At 32.4% G+C, this 16032-nt stretch overlaps 3 protein-coding genes across 11 annotated transcripts; 2 read left to right on the forward strand and 1 right to left on the reverse strand.

Moving 5' to 3' along the window:
• Positions 1 to 540: 540 nt before the first annotated feature.
• On the reverse strand, positions 541 to 10960 carry LOC126924237 (poly [ADP-ribose] polymerase tankyrase). 4 transcript variants are annotated; one of them, XM_050738499.1, is made up of 13 exons: positions 10660 to 10960; positions 7414 to 7728; positions 6623 to 6825; positions 6211 to 6536; positions 5869 to 6122; positions 5458 to 5791; positions 5224 to 5354; positions 4919 to 5147; positions 4453 to 4838; positions 4172 to 4378; positions 3293 to 3819; positions 2857 to 3206; positions 541 to 2759 (listed from the first exon to the last, which is right to left on the reverse strand). In XM_050738499.1, exons 2-13 carry the CDS (start codon positions 7604 to 7606, stop codon positions 2519 to 2521), a joined length of 3381 nt encoding a protein of 1126 aa, XP_050594456.1. In that variant the 5' UTR covers positions 7607 to 7728; positions 10660 to 10960; the 3' UTR covers positions 541 to 2518. The 4 variants fall into 4 exon arrangements, with proteins under 4 accessions (XP_050594456.1, XP_050594455.1, XP_050594457.1 ...); XM_050738498.1 differs by having other exon boundaries at positions 3926 to 4378; XM_050738500.1 differs by lacking the exon at positions 4172 to 4378.
• LOC126924240 (uncharacterized) lies at positions 8147 to 10784 on the forward strand. The gene is made up of 8 exons (XM_050738507.1): positions 8147 to 8533; positions 8609 to 8906; positions 9004 to 9157; positions 9244 to 9386; positions 9473 to 9669; positions 9752 to 10136; positions 10193 to 10411; positions 10489 to 10784. The coding sequence occupies exons 1-8, from the start codon at positions 8447 to 8449 to the stop codon at positions 10647 to 10649; spliced, it is 1644 nt and encodes a 547-aa protein (XP_050594464.1). The 5' UTR covers positions 8147 to 8446; the 3' UTR covers positions 10650 to 10784.
• An 89-nt stretch (positions 10961 to 11049) lies between the features above and the next one.
• On the forward strand, positions 11050 to 15027 carry LOC126924241 (GDNF-inducible zinc finger protein 1-like). 6 transcript variants are annotated; one of them, XM_050738510.1, is made up of 6 exons: positions 11050 to 11167; positions 11253 to 11452; positions 11535 to 11692; positions 11764 to 11903; positions 11978 to 12741; positions 12823 to 15027. In XM_050738510.1, the coding sequence occupies exons 2-6, from the start codon at positions 11358 to 11360 to the stop codon at positions 13202 to 13204; spliced, it is 1539 nt and encodes a 512-aa protein (XP_050594467.1). In that variant the 5' UTR covers positions 11050 to 11167; positions 11253 to 11357; the 3' UTR covers positions 13205 to 15027. The 6 variants fall into 6 exon arrangements, 5 of the variants coding, with proteins under 5 accessions (XP_050594467.1, XP_050594468.1, XP_050594469.1 ...); XR_007713457.1 differs by having other exon boundaries at positions 11079 to 11452; positions 12823 to 13418; positions 13505 to 13706; XM_050738512.1 differs by having other exon boundaries at positions 11079 to 11452; positions 12823 to 13135; positions 13505 to 13706.
• Positions 15028 to 16032: the final 1005 nt, after the last annotated feature.

The raw sequence follows: 16032 nt of genomic DNA on the forward strand, positions 1-16032 counted from the left end.
ATTTGTAATAAGTAATTTACAATATTTTTGATAAGAATATAAATGAGTAATACCCCACTAGTAATACTAGTAATACCCCATTTTCTCAGTAATGTAACAGCATCGATGACGTATAATTTGTAAAAAAATACGAATTATGTAAGGACCATACGTCGTAGAAATGAAACAGAGTCGTTTGCTTCTTCATCATTGTCTGAGACATGGATAAACGGAGATATAAATGAGCTCTCTTGGTAATACGACACTGTCGCATTTCTTCAATGTAAATCTTTCTATTATACTCTAGCTTGCTCCGTTAAGTCTATTGTCATTAACAACGAAAGATTACAAACGAAAAACTAATATAGCTAAGAACACGACAAAATATTAAGAAATTAGTGCACGAACAAAAAGTATTAATTTTTTATGTTTCATTATTTTTCTTTCGCATATTGCTACCGTCTAATTACGTTTATTGAAACATTGATGTACGTACTTTTTTTAAATTATGAAATCAGTAGTAAGGCAAAAAACGAAGAAAAGAAAGTGTAAAATCGGATGTAACAGTAAAACGATTTTTTTCTTTCTTAGAATCAGTCTATCTTCTTACAGTCAAAGCATAGAAATTGAATACGTTGTCGACTGTTGAATACAGTAAATACAAGGACAGAATCTTTTCATGTGTTAGTTTACAATAATTGATTACTTCGTGTCTTCGTGTAAGAGCGCAGAATTAACAAATGTTGATTTGTTGCATCAGTTTCTTGAGCACTTATTTAACGAACACATATATTCGATATATACACCCATAAATAAAAACCGTCACCTAAATAATTATTAAGAGCATGTTCGGATATCGTAAAAACATCTGTTTTCTTGTACTTCACATACGTACAATTGTAAATTTGCATACTTCTTTTTTCCCATTAATATTAAGAGATGTGATCTCCATATTGAACGCATATGTGTACGAATAATATCGTGAATTAATTGAAGCGCGATTATTCCTATTATCTAAAGAGATCTCTTTAGCAATTTCATTAAATAATAATAAAAATAGTTTTTTGTTTACAGAACATTAAGTTCATCTTGTTTGATATTCTTTCTTTTCTTTATATAATAGAATAAAATATACAAAATTATGATATATTAATTAGTTTATACGATTCACATTAAAATATTTGTCGACTTTTTACTCGCAATTTTAGTTTATACGGCTATAAACGTACAAGAAAAGAGTAGCTTCGTTGTGTAATTTGACAAATGAAAGTATAAATCTGCAATAAACTGAATGGAGAAGTGTAACATATATTGTTCATCACCTGAGAAAAGAATCCAAACTTATACATAGAAGAGTAATAAAAACACGATAAAAGAATGTAATCGAAGTATATCGTGGAGAAAAAAAAAATGTACGTACAATAAAATGTATATTTATGTACAGTATTTGAAATTGCTACGAGCTTATAGGAACCCTGTTGATAATGTCGACAACACGAGTGAATTTATTCTGTGTCTGAAATATCAACCGAATATATAAAATACTCGCTTATGTATATACATGTTATAGGTAAAGTCCAAACTTTAGTTTTATGTGAAAGTTTGAATTGAATTTTATACGATAAAACGAAGATTTATGTGCGGACGATACGAATACTAAATATAATACGATTCGTTGTATTAATCATTTTAATTAATCTACCATGAACGGAATCATTTATGAGATTCGATTCGATTAATTCATCTTTATGTTAGGAAGATATACCTTTTCAGAACTTAGTCAATAACAAATTGACTTTAGTCTGCAGATTGTGCTCATGATTATATTATGAAGACTTACAACGTATTTCTAGTTATTTACAAATTAAATATTAACTCACGGACTTTACCTATAACGCGTGTAATTGAAGTAATTGCTTTAACCAGCACAATTATTTACTTTGAAATTGACAAAGATATAGAAATACTATGCTTTCCTTTTTCACCAAATTTATACGATTTTTTTTTAAAGATGTTTTACATCACGCTGCAATCAATCGACAATTAGATGTGATGATTGAAACATCGTTTCGTACGTATGAATATAAAGATAAACACGTTCATCGACACCTAAATTTACATAAAAAATCATGCTGGTCTTCGATATATTCTAATCCATACTGATATATGTACACTGCAGTCAATATACATCAATAATCAGGCATGTATACGATTGCGTGGTCTAATTAGACCAGTATATTATCACAAAATAAATGCTAAAAATTAAATCTCCTATCAATTGTCTTCTTTCTTTTCAACGTTGAACGAATAGATCCGATATATATACTTATATATCGATAAAATTTATCTATCACTGTATTGTAGATTCATTCGAACAACCCTTTTCTACTTCAGCTAAAGAAGATAAAAAATGGAAGAATTGATTCCAAAACGAAATCGTAATTTGTTTCAACCAGATTCAAGACAGAGTGTTACACGTTCGAGGTCTTTGACAGCAACAAAGACTTCGAAACCTTGCCGCTGGGCTAGACTCTTCTGATCACCGTTCTTCGACACTCTCATTTCCACCACTTTCTTGCTGAGGTCTCGCGATTTGGTACGTGATAAGGTATTCCGGATATGCTTGTTCGCCTCTATAGACAACATATTCGGGGAAAGCTAGACCACCTTGGGACGGCCTACCCATTACACTATGGTGTCCTGGTGGTGCGTGAGCCATTTTCATCGCGGAAAATTGCAAAAATGATTTTCCCAGTGTGACACGACAAAGTAATAAATGTCTGTAAATGATATATATAATATTACAAGTGTCAGGAATAATAATAATGATTTTAGAATAATTTAAAATTCAAAATTTATTCGTTTCTATATGCTTACCTATGACAGATGTAACAACTTCGGTCCTTATGAGCAGGACATCCAGTACCTCCACATATTCCATACACATATTGATTACTTTTACTACTGTGCTCCGCAAAATAAATTCCGGCGCCGAACATACCACCGATATACGCATGTCGTTCATCGAAACCCTTCTGAACGATCGCATTAATAAATGGACTACCATGAAATAACATCCTCTCGTTCGCCTGTGGCAAGCTCGATCCAGGAGTAGTCCTGGATCCAGTACTCGGAGAAGAAGGCGCGGCTGCACCAACTTCCTCAGCAACTTCTTGTCTTCTATGCGCGTAACGTTCCCATAATTTACGATTTTGCACTTTTTGTATCTATTTTAGAAAAATCATAAATGAATTATTAAAATTGTTAGCTGTTGTTCGAGTATACATTTTACAATCACGCATAACAAACCTACCCTAACTATGTTATACCGAGAAAATATACCACCAGAATGGCCATTATCTCTATGTTGTCTAATAGTGCTTTGCATTTCTTCCTCAACAGCTAGAAATTCTTTATCCTCAGCTAATAAGTCTACTAATAACGTCCCCGGTGTAATAGTCGGTTGCCACGGAGTACCGGCAGTTGTATTTAAAAGTTTTTCCATGCCTTTGATTAATTTGTGTCTATAACCATACGCGGATACCCCAACTTGTTTCAGATCTTCGTGACCCATCTCCGCTAATATATCTAACGTAATTTGTTCACGTTCGAACAATTCTAATAAATGTTCTAAACCAAGGCTCTGAAGAAAACCGGCTACAGTCGTAATATTCGAATTATCTTTAGAATCTTTGGAATCTCTTTCAGAACACGTCTCAGATGGCGGCATTGGACTTAAACAAGAAGATGGTCTAGCAAGTGGTACGCATAGAGTCATAGCTGTTCCAGAAGGCATAATGACGGTTTCTTGAGTAAGTGGTGGTGGTGGCGTAACTGGAACTGAACAAATTTCAATGATATACACACGTATACACACGCGCATATATATGTATATAAAAATACAAATATATTTGTAATTGTAGATGTATCATTGAAATACATTTACCCGCAACGATACTGGGTGGCCTACTGTTAATAGTATTATTACCATTACTGTTTAAGTTAATGGCAACTCCGACGCCACTGTTACCAGATGGTATCGACGGTACTACTTGCTGTGAAGCCATAGCATCTTGCAATAAGCATCTTACATCGTCAGCGCAAGCTAGGTCCAAAGGAGTTTGTCCTTCTTGATTTTTCGAGAAAGGATCCGCGCCATGAGCCAATAAAAGGGCACATAGCTGTGTCCTACCTTTCTGTGCTGCTTCGTGAAGTGGTGTAAAGCCCCATTTGTCAGTAGCGTTTACTACGGTATTATATTTGATGAGTAATGCGGCAATATCTAAATGACCGTAACTTGAAGCATTGTGCAAAGGTATCAATCCTCCTTTATCTTGAGCATTTACGTCTGCTCCACGTTCAAGCAAAAATTCGGCTACATCCAAATTATTGTATCCCGCTGTATTAAGGTATTAGCAGGTTATATTGCGTGAATTAATACGAAAAAAAGGAAGAAAAAATTAAGAGACTTACCGGCTAAATGTAATGGGGTACTATTACGACCTTGTGCATCCCTACAATTAATATTATCTTGTGTAATAAGTCGCTGTACTCTTGCTAAATTTCCTTTCTTTGCTGCATCTAAAAGTGCACTATTCCCTCGTAATAAATCAGCTACATCTTGATCACCATCTCTTACTAAATCTAAAGGTGTTGCACCGTCTCGGTTCTTTTTGGTGGCATCTGCACCGTGTCTCAGTAACAGGCGAACTATTTCATATTTTCCTTTAGCTGCAGCTTCATGAAGTGGAGTGAATTTCCACAAATCCGCAACATTTACAGATGCACCATGTTTTACCAACAATTCCGTTACTTCATAATGACCATAAGAGCAGGCATTGTGTAAAGGAACGAGTCCACTAAATATATAAAATTAAATACTTCCTTTGATTACTGTGTTTAAATGACTATATAATAAATTGTGTAACAGACTACTAACCCTTTATCTTTGGCGTGTACATCTGCTCCATGTGCCAATAAATATTCAACTACAGGCACTCTATTAAATCCCGCTGCAAAATGCAGCGGTGTGGAATGCCGACCATCTAAGTCTCGACAATTAACAGCCAATGGATTCGTCCGTAAAATTCTTTCTACTGCCGCTAAGTCGCCAGATTTACTCGCTTCTAATAGCTGCGCTTCCGCGTCGTCTGTCCCACTCGGTGGATCTGTAAAACAAAAATGAGAATACAAACATTCTTCAGGTGGAAAATATTTGGTATCTGCAGTGAATTAGTTTCGAACCTTGTAATATTTTAAGGACATTTTCTGCAGCTATTTGTGCTGCAGTATAGCCCGGAAGTGATACTATAGATGGATCAACATTGTATGATAACAATATTCTGCAAGCTTGCACATTGTCTTCTCTAACACACCTGTTTATGCAATAATATTTTTTTTAAGTAAGAGAATCATATGTTTTCTCATCATAAAATAAAAAAATAAAAAACTTTAAATGTTCTAGACAATTCACGGTACCTGTGTAGTGCAGTTTGCCCTAATCCATCTAAAGCATTGACTTTTGCATTATGTCTAAGTAGCACATCCATTGCATCATAATGAGAATGATCAGTAGCAACATGAAGAGGTGTAAGAATGTCTTTATTTTTCTCATTTAAGGCAGCATTTTTCCTAATTAAAGATTCTATTACTTGTTTTCTCTTGGGATAAGGAGATGCAACGGCACAGTGCAGTGGTGTATCCCCAGTATATGGGTGTTTAAAGTTTATAACTTCTTGGGACAGGTACTTTTTTAATTTAGTAAGATCTGCCTGCCTGCAGGCATCCAAGAGGCAGTGTCCCTTGTATTCGTCTACAATTAAAGTGTATCTAACAAAACCATGTTCTGTGTGCTTTTCTAGAAGAGTACTATTGACATAGGAAACATACATGTCAATCTTTCTTGTAATTCCAATGTCGGGGCTACGTCAATGGCGCTTTTACTGTGGCAGTTTAATTGAGTCGGATCGGCGCCCTCGCTTAAAAGCAACGAGCACACCTCAACTCTGGATTTGCTAGCAGCTTCATGTAGCGGAGTAAATGCCCATAAATCGCTGGCATTAACTGCTGCACCGTGTTTAAGAAGTGCTTCAGTCACTTCAAAGTGACCATACGAACAAGCATTGTGAAGTGGAACAAGACCTCTATAACATAATCATTGGAAACGAATTATTTCATATGGCAACTTTTAATAATTACATTAGATAATGCTGGCGTTAAAGAGATATTTACCCTTTATCTTTTGCATGCACATCTGCACCATTTTGCAATAAAATTTGCACCAGTCTTGACCTATTGTATCCAGCAGCTAAATGCAATGGAGTAGATCTTCTGCCATCACTCGCATGACAATTTACATTTAAAGGATTCAGAAGTTGTAAAAGACGCTCCTCATTTCCAGATCTTGCTGCTTCTAACAATTCATCCTTCTTATATTCTCCTGTTAATACTGGTTTAGTTGCAGGATCTGCCAATTCTAATGCTGTTTTCCCTTCTGTATTTCTTATATTGGCATCTGCTCCATGTTGTAGCAGAGCAATACACACATCTATTTTACCCTATTAGAATAATCAGTATATTAGATTTAATAAAATTGTCTTGAAATTAAATGAAAATTAGTAAATTAAATGGAATAAAATCATACTTTAATTGCAGCTTCATGTAAAGGTGTATAATTCCAATTGTCTCTAGTGTTTGGATTAGCCCCTGCTTCTAAGAGCAGTCTTACAACATCAGAATGTCCAAAAGAACAAGCATTATGCAAAGGATGTAGACCTCCATCGTCACGTGCTTGAATGGATGCCCCAGCAGACAGCAAGAATTCTACTACATCTATCCTACCATAACCTGTATATTAGAAATAAAAAATAAACATTAGAAACACAATATAAATAATAACAATTTTCTCAGTCTTTTCTTCTTATAAAAAATATGTTTATCTTCCATTATTTCAAATAACATTATTTAAATTATAAAATGACAACATTGTAAACTAAGTGTTCTAATTATTTTAACTTTTAATGTAACAATGAAATCGTACATTGCCAATCATAAGTGATGTAATAAGGAAAATTTTAAACTATGTATTAGATATTATCAATGTAGAAGGATAAGAAAACTTGGTACAAAGATTATGTTCTTCATTTGCGAAATGTAGAAAATATAGATTTGTGTCCAGCAATAATTATTTTAGTTCTTTTATAGTACAAAATATATTTAAGTTTCATTATAAATATATTCGATTTCGAAAGAATTATTCAAATGGTAATATGACAACATTGAGAACTAAGTGTTCGAATTGTTTTAAGTCCGCGACATGACAACGAAATCTTATGGTTTCAATCGGAGGCTATGAATCGAAGGAAATTCCAAGTTGCATATTGGATTTTATCAGTGCGAAAGAATAAGAAAAGCTGGTGCAAAAATGATGCTTACCAGCTGCAAAATGCAGAGGGGTGGACTTGCGTCCGGCAGTGTCTCGAGCATTGACCGTCTTCGGCGTAACCAACGCCTTTACCCTTGCAAGGTCTCCGGTTTTACATGCTTCGAACAGTTCCCTTAGAGGATCGGTGTTTCCAGATCCCGATAGGGAATCGGCATTTGTCAACGTCGATCTACGTCCTGCCATTTTACACCGCCATTTTCACGCCACTATCCGACAGATACATTTCACTGTGTATGGCTCATAGTGTTGAAAGCTTTCACGACGACACCGAGATGAGTTGCTATGGTACAATCTAGTGGCGCCGCCTTACACAGAAGTGATCATTTTTTAAAAGTCCCATAGTATGAAGTACATTAGTATTAGTAATTAGTACATAATTGTATTGTTGGATCTAAATGCAAGAAAGGGTCTCAGTACCCAAAAGTAACATTCAAAGAAAACTTAAGGCGTTACGAAATTAAATATTTTTTTATTCATAATGGTATTTCTTGAAAACTGTTTATAATGTTTAAAAATGTAATATTCCTTCTTTGTATATTTAGCATTATAATAGTATTAATGATATAAGAAGTTAATGAATAAAGATACTCATAACCTTCTCTTCTTATATAAAATAGAAAACTATTATTCTCTAGAATAGGGATGTTATAATTATTTGATAAAATTATATTATTTAACAAAGACAATATTATAATTCAAAATCCTTTTTGTAATTCTCTTCTTATAATATATATATAGTAGTATATAATAATATGTAATAGTAGGAAATATGCAATAAAATAACATTTATTAAAGATTGTATAATTACTTTCTTTAGTTGTCATTCTTCTGATAAGCTAACAATATATATTTGTGTGTGTGTGTGTATATATATGTATAGGGAATCCATATTTTGTACACAAATATTTTTTTTTATGTCTTTGAAATGCCTTTGAAATACAACTTATTTATGTTTAATTTATGATAACAGCAGTATGTTGTATGTACAGTTATAAAATAATATAATTAAAAAAATAGCACAGTATGATTAATGAATCATTTTATAAAAATGTATTTTTACTTATGCAAGTTGTACCTGCATCCTATGAGTGTACAATACACTTTAAAAAGGTATTATTAGCAAAATGAAACCTATTTATATAATTACCATTAATATTAGTATTTTTTATATAATACAATGTATAGGGAATGTTTGACAAACCGAATACCACAGGTTTTATTCACACTTCCCATTATCTCTTATCTGTGCATAATGCAAAACGATTTAAAAAAATGGTTACATGGCCAATTCTAAATAAGATGGATGAGAAAAGATACCGTATGGAAATAAGAGAATATTTTGCAGTTTTAGCAAACGAGAATCCAGATATAAATTTTCCATCAGTACTTATGTCACATTTGCTACAAGCAGGGGGAAAAAAGATTTTAATTCTTATGTGGAAAATATCAGAAATTAGCTTAAAAGCTTACATTAGTAAAACATGTAAATTTTTATTTTAAAAATTATTTTTAAAAATTTTTGACATAAGTTAATATCATTCATAATATTTGCTAATACATTGATGATTAATTCTGTGTAGGTAAAATTGAATTATTACAAGCTCCTAATATTGGTGATAGTAAGCACATAGTTCAAACATATTTTACCATTAAAAATATAGAGAAGGATAATACCATTTCTAAATTTCATAAAAACACAAAATTAAGTTTGAAATCCTTTGAACAGTACATGCGGTAAAATATATATATCTTTATTTTATATCTCAAAAATATTACAAAAATCTCAAGACATATGTTAGATAAAAACTTTGTTTTTTTAGGTGTAACGCTATTGAGTTAATAAAAGTACAAACTGCTATTTTTGAAGTAAAAAGTAACATAGAGAAATTAATACCTAAACTTCCAGTAAATTCATTAATTGCAAAGCGATTAATAGATATTGATGATGCAGAAATTATAAATTGTTTGTATTTGATATAATATTTTATACTAATAATTAAGCTAATTTTAAAACTGAATTATAATATCTACGAATTTACAAATTTTCAGCATGGAAGAGAAGTGTTGCTCAAAATATTAAATTTCTAAACCAAAAATATTTGAAGCTTAAGAAGCTACAGACTTTTAGTAGCACATTACAAAATTTAATTTCGAATTTATGTATAAACTGCATATTCCTTGATGGAAGAAATCTTCAAAAAATAAATAGTGAAACACTTTTGTTGTATTCAAGTAACAATATCCAGGTAAAAAATATATAAATTAAAGTATATTTCACATAAGGATTAGAAAATTATCTAAATAATTTATAATGCATTCAATTTAAAGCTTGGTAATGGATTATATATAAAAGGATGCTTAGTATTTAAAATCCTATTATCAAGATTTGATCAAATGCTAAAACAAATAAAATATTATTTAAAAGTGGATAAGTCATCAGATTTATTAAATTGTGATAAAGAAATAATACAGCATTGTAAAAAAGTTAAATCTCTAGAAGAATCATTTGAAGAACTTATGAAACAAGTTTCTAATAACTTATATGATGTACAGCATAGTTTACAAAAAAAACCTATAAATTATACATTAGATGAAGATATATTAAATTTTATGGGTTTAGACACAATTTTAAATTCACCAGAACTTAATTTATGTACTGAATATATATGGGAAGAAAAGATAGCAAATCAAATATTGGTCTCTCCAATAGAAGGTAAGGTTTCTTACCAGATAAATAATAAACTTTAATATTTAAAAAATTATTTTTAGGGAAATATAAATACTTGTTTAAAAGACACAAATGCAATATTCCGTTTGGAAGACCAACAAGATATCAAGTTAATGATAGCCTAGAGAGTGTCACACCAAACTGGGAATCTCCGCAAAAACAATTAGTATACCAAACAACCTCTGTTAATAGACTCAATGTTTCTCCAAAATATTCTAGATTATTTTCCACTAGTGATAGAAAGAAGAATTATTTGAAAAGTTTGTAATAATGTTCTCAAAGAAAAAAGCTAATATGTTAGTATATTTAAGCATAAAAGTTTTACATATCTTTTCAGATAATAATGCAGCATCTACCCCAAATAGAAGCATAATACCAAAAAAATCTAGCATTCAAACTTCAAACACACAGCAGATAAATATAGATGCTGCAATTAAAGATATTTTTGATCTTTCTTGTAAAATTGCGGATGTTGTAGTTTCCATGTCTAAATCTTAATTCAACTTACAATTAGTAGTTCCACATTACAAGGATGCCATGCAATTTGAGAAAGAGTAAACACCAAAGTAATTGGAAATAATGTATTTGTTGTATAATATATGTACATTTCAAATAAAATTAATGAAAAATCTATTTTCACAATAATTTGTTTTCCTTACATGTTTTTCTTGGTTTAATAATTTCAACACTGCTTAGAATACTGAAGTAAAATGTGTATATATAGAGATAAGAATACCATTTGTGTCTGTTACAAGATACATATCAATTTTAGATAGATTCGTGTAACTTCACATACATGTTTATCCTTACATACTCTCCCATGCATATTTAGGGAGACCAGTTGCATATTACCAGATATTATATACATGTAATACGGTAACCAATTGACGTACATATATAAACTATGCCATGCAACAGAGGAAGAACGTTATTGGTTAAATTTCATTCCATCAATTAATCTGTAGCCGCTTGTATTGTATAGTATAACTACCGTACTTTAAATGCAATTTTTTTTGGTTATTATACATCACTTATCCCTTATCGCTTTTATTAATTTTTAGCTTTGAATACCAGTTATTAGCATTCGCAAAAAATTTTCAGATTTTAGGTTAGGATTCGTTTGTGTGCAATTTTACTTGTCCACACTTACTATTCAGTTTTTATGAAAGTTTGTATTTGTTTAAGAATATCTTTTTCACTAATACAATGTTATCTTGCAAAGCACACGGTTGTCTTTCAAATGAAAATACGAAAATTGATGGTAAAGATATTTTATTATTTTGTTTTCCTCAAGAAACTGAGTGAGTATTTGTTATTTGATTGTTTATAATTGCTCTATGCTTGTGATGCATAACATTTATGTTCGTTATTTGATATTTTCAGTCGAAGAAATGAATGGTTTAAGAACTGTCAATTGAATGAAAATACTGAAAGTGATAAGATGCTCTACCTCTGTGAATTGCACTTTGATAAAACATGTTTTACTGATTCAATGGAATTAATTTCTAATGCTGTCCCAACTATTTTTACCAAATTAGATGGTAGGTGTAACTATAGTAAGAATCTTTAATTTGTTTCAGTATCAATATTCTTAAAAATATTTCTGTTATAGAAGGCCAAAGAAAACGTAAAGCCGAAGATGAACTCAGGTGTAGATCATCTACAATTCCATCAATAAAGCAGAAAAAGTTGGATAGCGATTCTCATAGCCCTGTGACTCCGCCACAAAGTCCTTGCAATCAATTAGAAAATGTAAACAATTTTATTATTTTCTTGAGTTTTATTTGCTGTGGTTAATATTTTATTAAAGAACTATGGTGTTTTAGAATGATAAAATGAATGGAGAAGAGAAAATGGACATATGTTCTGATCATGAGATATCATTAAATGAATCTGTTGATATAAAACCAGAATTGTATCAGAAAGTGGCAATAGAAAAGAAACTATATCGTTTAACGATACAAATAGATAAAATATATGGGAAGCCATGTCCAAGATCAAAAAAACTCAGAATGTTGGCACAGCTAACAAAAGGAAGCCAACGATTCTCAGAGAATATGTATAATATTAATCAAGGAAATCAGTCTCTAGAAAAAGTTAGGAAAAAAGAAATTTGTAAAGAAGGTGGATGTAAATTGAAAAAGTCAATTTACGATTCAAAGCCAGCATTTCAATGTGAATACTGTGATAAATATTATGTAATGAAACAAAGTGATGACCAAGTGGAGAGAAATATTTGTACCATGTGTCATCAAACTTTTTCATCTTCACAATCTCTGTATCTTCATACTAAAACTCATTTTGTATGTGATATGTGCCAAACTGAATGTAGCTCACAAGTGACTTATGATAAGCATATAAGATTACATGTCAGTACCGATCCATTGCATCCATATAAGTGTCATCAGTGTACAGAAACGTTTGAACTTAAGGAAGATGTGAGGCAACATTATCTAATCGTTCATCCTACTATACAATTACAAAACACAATTCTGCAAGTGACTGCACCATCTTTGACACAGCAAATATCTCAACGAGAACACCGTTGTATTAGTTGTAACATTACGTTTAGAAATGAACAAGCCTACAGGTAGCATCTGTGATTATAAATGTATATCAATAAAACATTATAATATTTAACGTGGATTCTAATGCGGGAATATTTTTATAGGAATCATATAAATTCCCATAAAAAGAAAGAGGGACTGAGGTGCAATATTGGTGATAGTACCAACAATGTATTTCCAGTACCTAATCCATTAACTGGTAGCCAAATAGGTATTCTTCGAGCTGTAAAATTCAGTTGTAGAGTATGTTCAATGGAATTTGATAACGTCGGTGAAGTTGATAAACATACTAGAACTCATTTGGAAAAAGATAGTGAGGAAGAGCACAAGTGTAATATCTGTAAAAAACTGTTTAAAACGAGCATACAACTCAACGAACATTTAAAGTACCACCTGTCCCGTGCACATTCTTGTCCCGTATGTTCCAAAACTTTTATTAACAGAACTACCTTAAAAATACATTTAAAAACGCACGGTGAATCGTAAGTTGTATTTAATTCATGAAATCGCGCAAATCTAATTTAATCCCGGTTTCTGGTTGTGTTAGATATCGAATATCATCGTTTTCGTGTATTTTGATGTTTATGGTGATATGATATCGGTAAGGTTCCTATACGTGGAAACCTTTGTATAACGTGTACAGAGTTGTTTTATCTAATAGACTTTTGTAGCCAATGATGAGGCAGAGAAACGATATTAAGTATGTTTATAAAAGGATTATTAAATTCTTCAGTAGCAATTCCCGCGTCTCTTTTTTTTCAAATAATCAATTGGGTTTTATTTCAGTGACCGTAACATAAACGTAGCTATAACACGGCGATCGCTTTTCTTAAAAAAGAATGTACAATATACGAACGACTTAGAAGGAAGAGCGGATTTAATACCAAGATCAAATTCCATCACTGCAACAAGAAAAGAAAAAAAAAAAATGCTTCATCGTGAACACGAAGCAAGATTGTACAATTTAGCGACGAGTGTCGAAGACGAACATTACTTTTGACGTCAATGTGTCTTGAAATCACTGCAAAGTTTGGCCGGAGAATGAAAATAATAGCAAGCGGATTTCTTTGAAGCGTTCCGTTGTGCTCGAGGCCGACGGAACGCGCGTAGAATGATCTTGATTCCTGATCTTTCCAAAAGGAACATTCAACAATCATTGGCAACGACGGTGAAATGGCGGAGGAGGAAGAGAGAGAAGGAAACGAGGGCAAACGAGCCGATCTTGAAAGGGAGCCGACTATCCATGGCGGAACAATCGGCTCGATGTTCACGGTCATCCTGTCAACGGGAACCACTTCAAACGTAGCCGGCCTCAATGTGTTTATTTAGCTAACGTCAAATTTACTCGTGGAAAAAGGAGAGCTCTAGCCAACACCTTGCTACCTCTGTTCATAAGCTGCCGCTGTTTTCTTCACGTCCCGAGCAAAATCGGATCGTTTTGTCGCGCTCGGTCATCGGCACTTGGGCGTGGCTCGTGTTCCCCTATTGTCAACCTTTGACTTTTCTCGAGTCAAGTACTTTCTGTTGGCTAGTTCCCGGTAAGGTAGCTCGCGTCTCTACTTATGTCAAGGAAATGTGTAATTCATGCATTGACTCGCATGCAGATTCGTGGCGAGAGAAATTGTTTTCGACATAGTGAGGATTGAGTTTGAATTGCAAAGCTTTTGTTTGTTATTCCATATACATTAGTAGTAATATGTTTTTGAAAGCGAGGACTGTTTTATACGACTATCTTATTCTATAATTATCGGAGTTTTCTTACATATCAATGTAAAAGAAATAAAATAAAATAAGACAGAAAGATTTGTAATTGACAAAAGGAACAGTTTGAAATTGTATACATTTAAATTAATGACAGGAAGGAGAGTGTCGATGTATTTTAATTCGTATTAAAGATAGAGATATATGTATGTCCACGTATTTAGTAACGCTTTGTCATTGGCATAATGTGGGACGACAGCCGACCAGGTATCATCGACATAAAGAAAAACACTCTATAAATTCGCCATGGTTTTCCACGGTAGCTAAACAGTAAATCCTGCCTGCATGTATTTTTACCTAGAGGTTCCGTGAAAATTAGGGACGTGGAAGGTTGTCGCGTAACAAATTGCGTGATCTCCCGTGAACGACTAAAGAATCTTATATAGAGAAGGGGCACGAAGTACATTTTAATCTCTTACTGTCCAAAATATATTGAATGTATCGAGATGCGTTACTTTTGTTAATTACTAGAAGCAAGTTTATCTAGAGGAACTATAGAATATGAGAAAATTGATGTAAAATAAAGAAATCCTCTGATACTGTAACAAGTGTATCGAATGAATTAATCTTTCACAAATTATTATCGAATAAATTAATCTTCTTGACAAAGTAAAATATACAAAGTTTTATTTGACCTATCTGCAAAATTTAAAAATTGAAATTGAAAAATTCTCATTTCCAGAAATTATATTAAATCCTGCGTTATATTCCAAGTAAAACAATTTCAATTGTACAACCAAATGATTATGTATATGCGTATATCTTGTAAATACTTAATTCCTTAGGCTACCCGCAAATTTTCCGCTACTTCTATCGCGAAATTTTAAAATCATCGACACGATGATCGATTCGTCGCGTATTTTCACGCGGTTCTATTTTCGCAAAGGCGTCAAAGAAGAAACTTTGAAAAGAGACGTCCGGTTGTTAAATTTGCACGCCACGTTTCGTCAACTATTCTTGGGCAAAGGGTTGCTCGGCCGTCAAACATGCTAATTCAAAGTCGTGTCGTGGCGACTGGTATTCACAGTTGGGACGATGTTTTCCGATTGTTCAATGGACGTCGTTTATGCGGCATCAAAGTGCCGACATCGCGATGCAGCTGCGTCCACGCTCTTGGTATTACTTTTAACAATCGCGATGCGTTTTCTTTCGTAATCGACGATTTATATTATTGATCAGATGAATTTCAAGATGTATTGTTTAATATTAGCATCTATAAGGTCTACGTTTAGTAGCTTGAACAAAGAAATTTCTTTAATTTTAATATCGTTTATTTTGATACCAACAATTGTAAGATATTCTTCTCGTACACACATAAATTTATGAATTTTCAATTTAATATTATATTCTAAATTTTGTTATATCCATTCTGTTACAATTTCTCATTACTTTTTATATTGGGAATATTAATTGTATCGAGTGCAATTGCTTTTGAATTATTTCTAACATTTTAATATCAAATTATGTAATGATAAACTATGTACATAGATTATGTAATGACTTGCAATGATGAACTCTAAAACAGAGAAAAAGAATAATAAGAGAAGCGATAT

Source organism: Bombus affinis, chromosome 14, assembly GCF_024516045.1.
Source record: "Bombus affinis isolate iyBomAffi1 chromosome 14, iyBomAffi1.2, whole genome shotgun sequence".
Lineage (NCBI taxonomy): Eukaryota > Metazoa > Arthropoda > Insecta > Hymenoptera > Apidae > Bombus > Bombus affinis.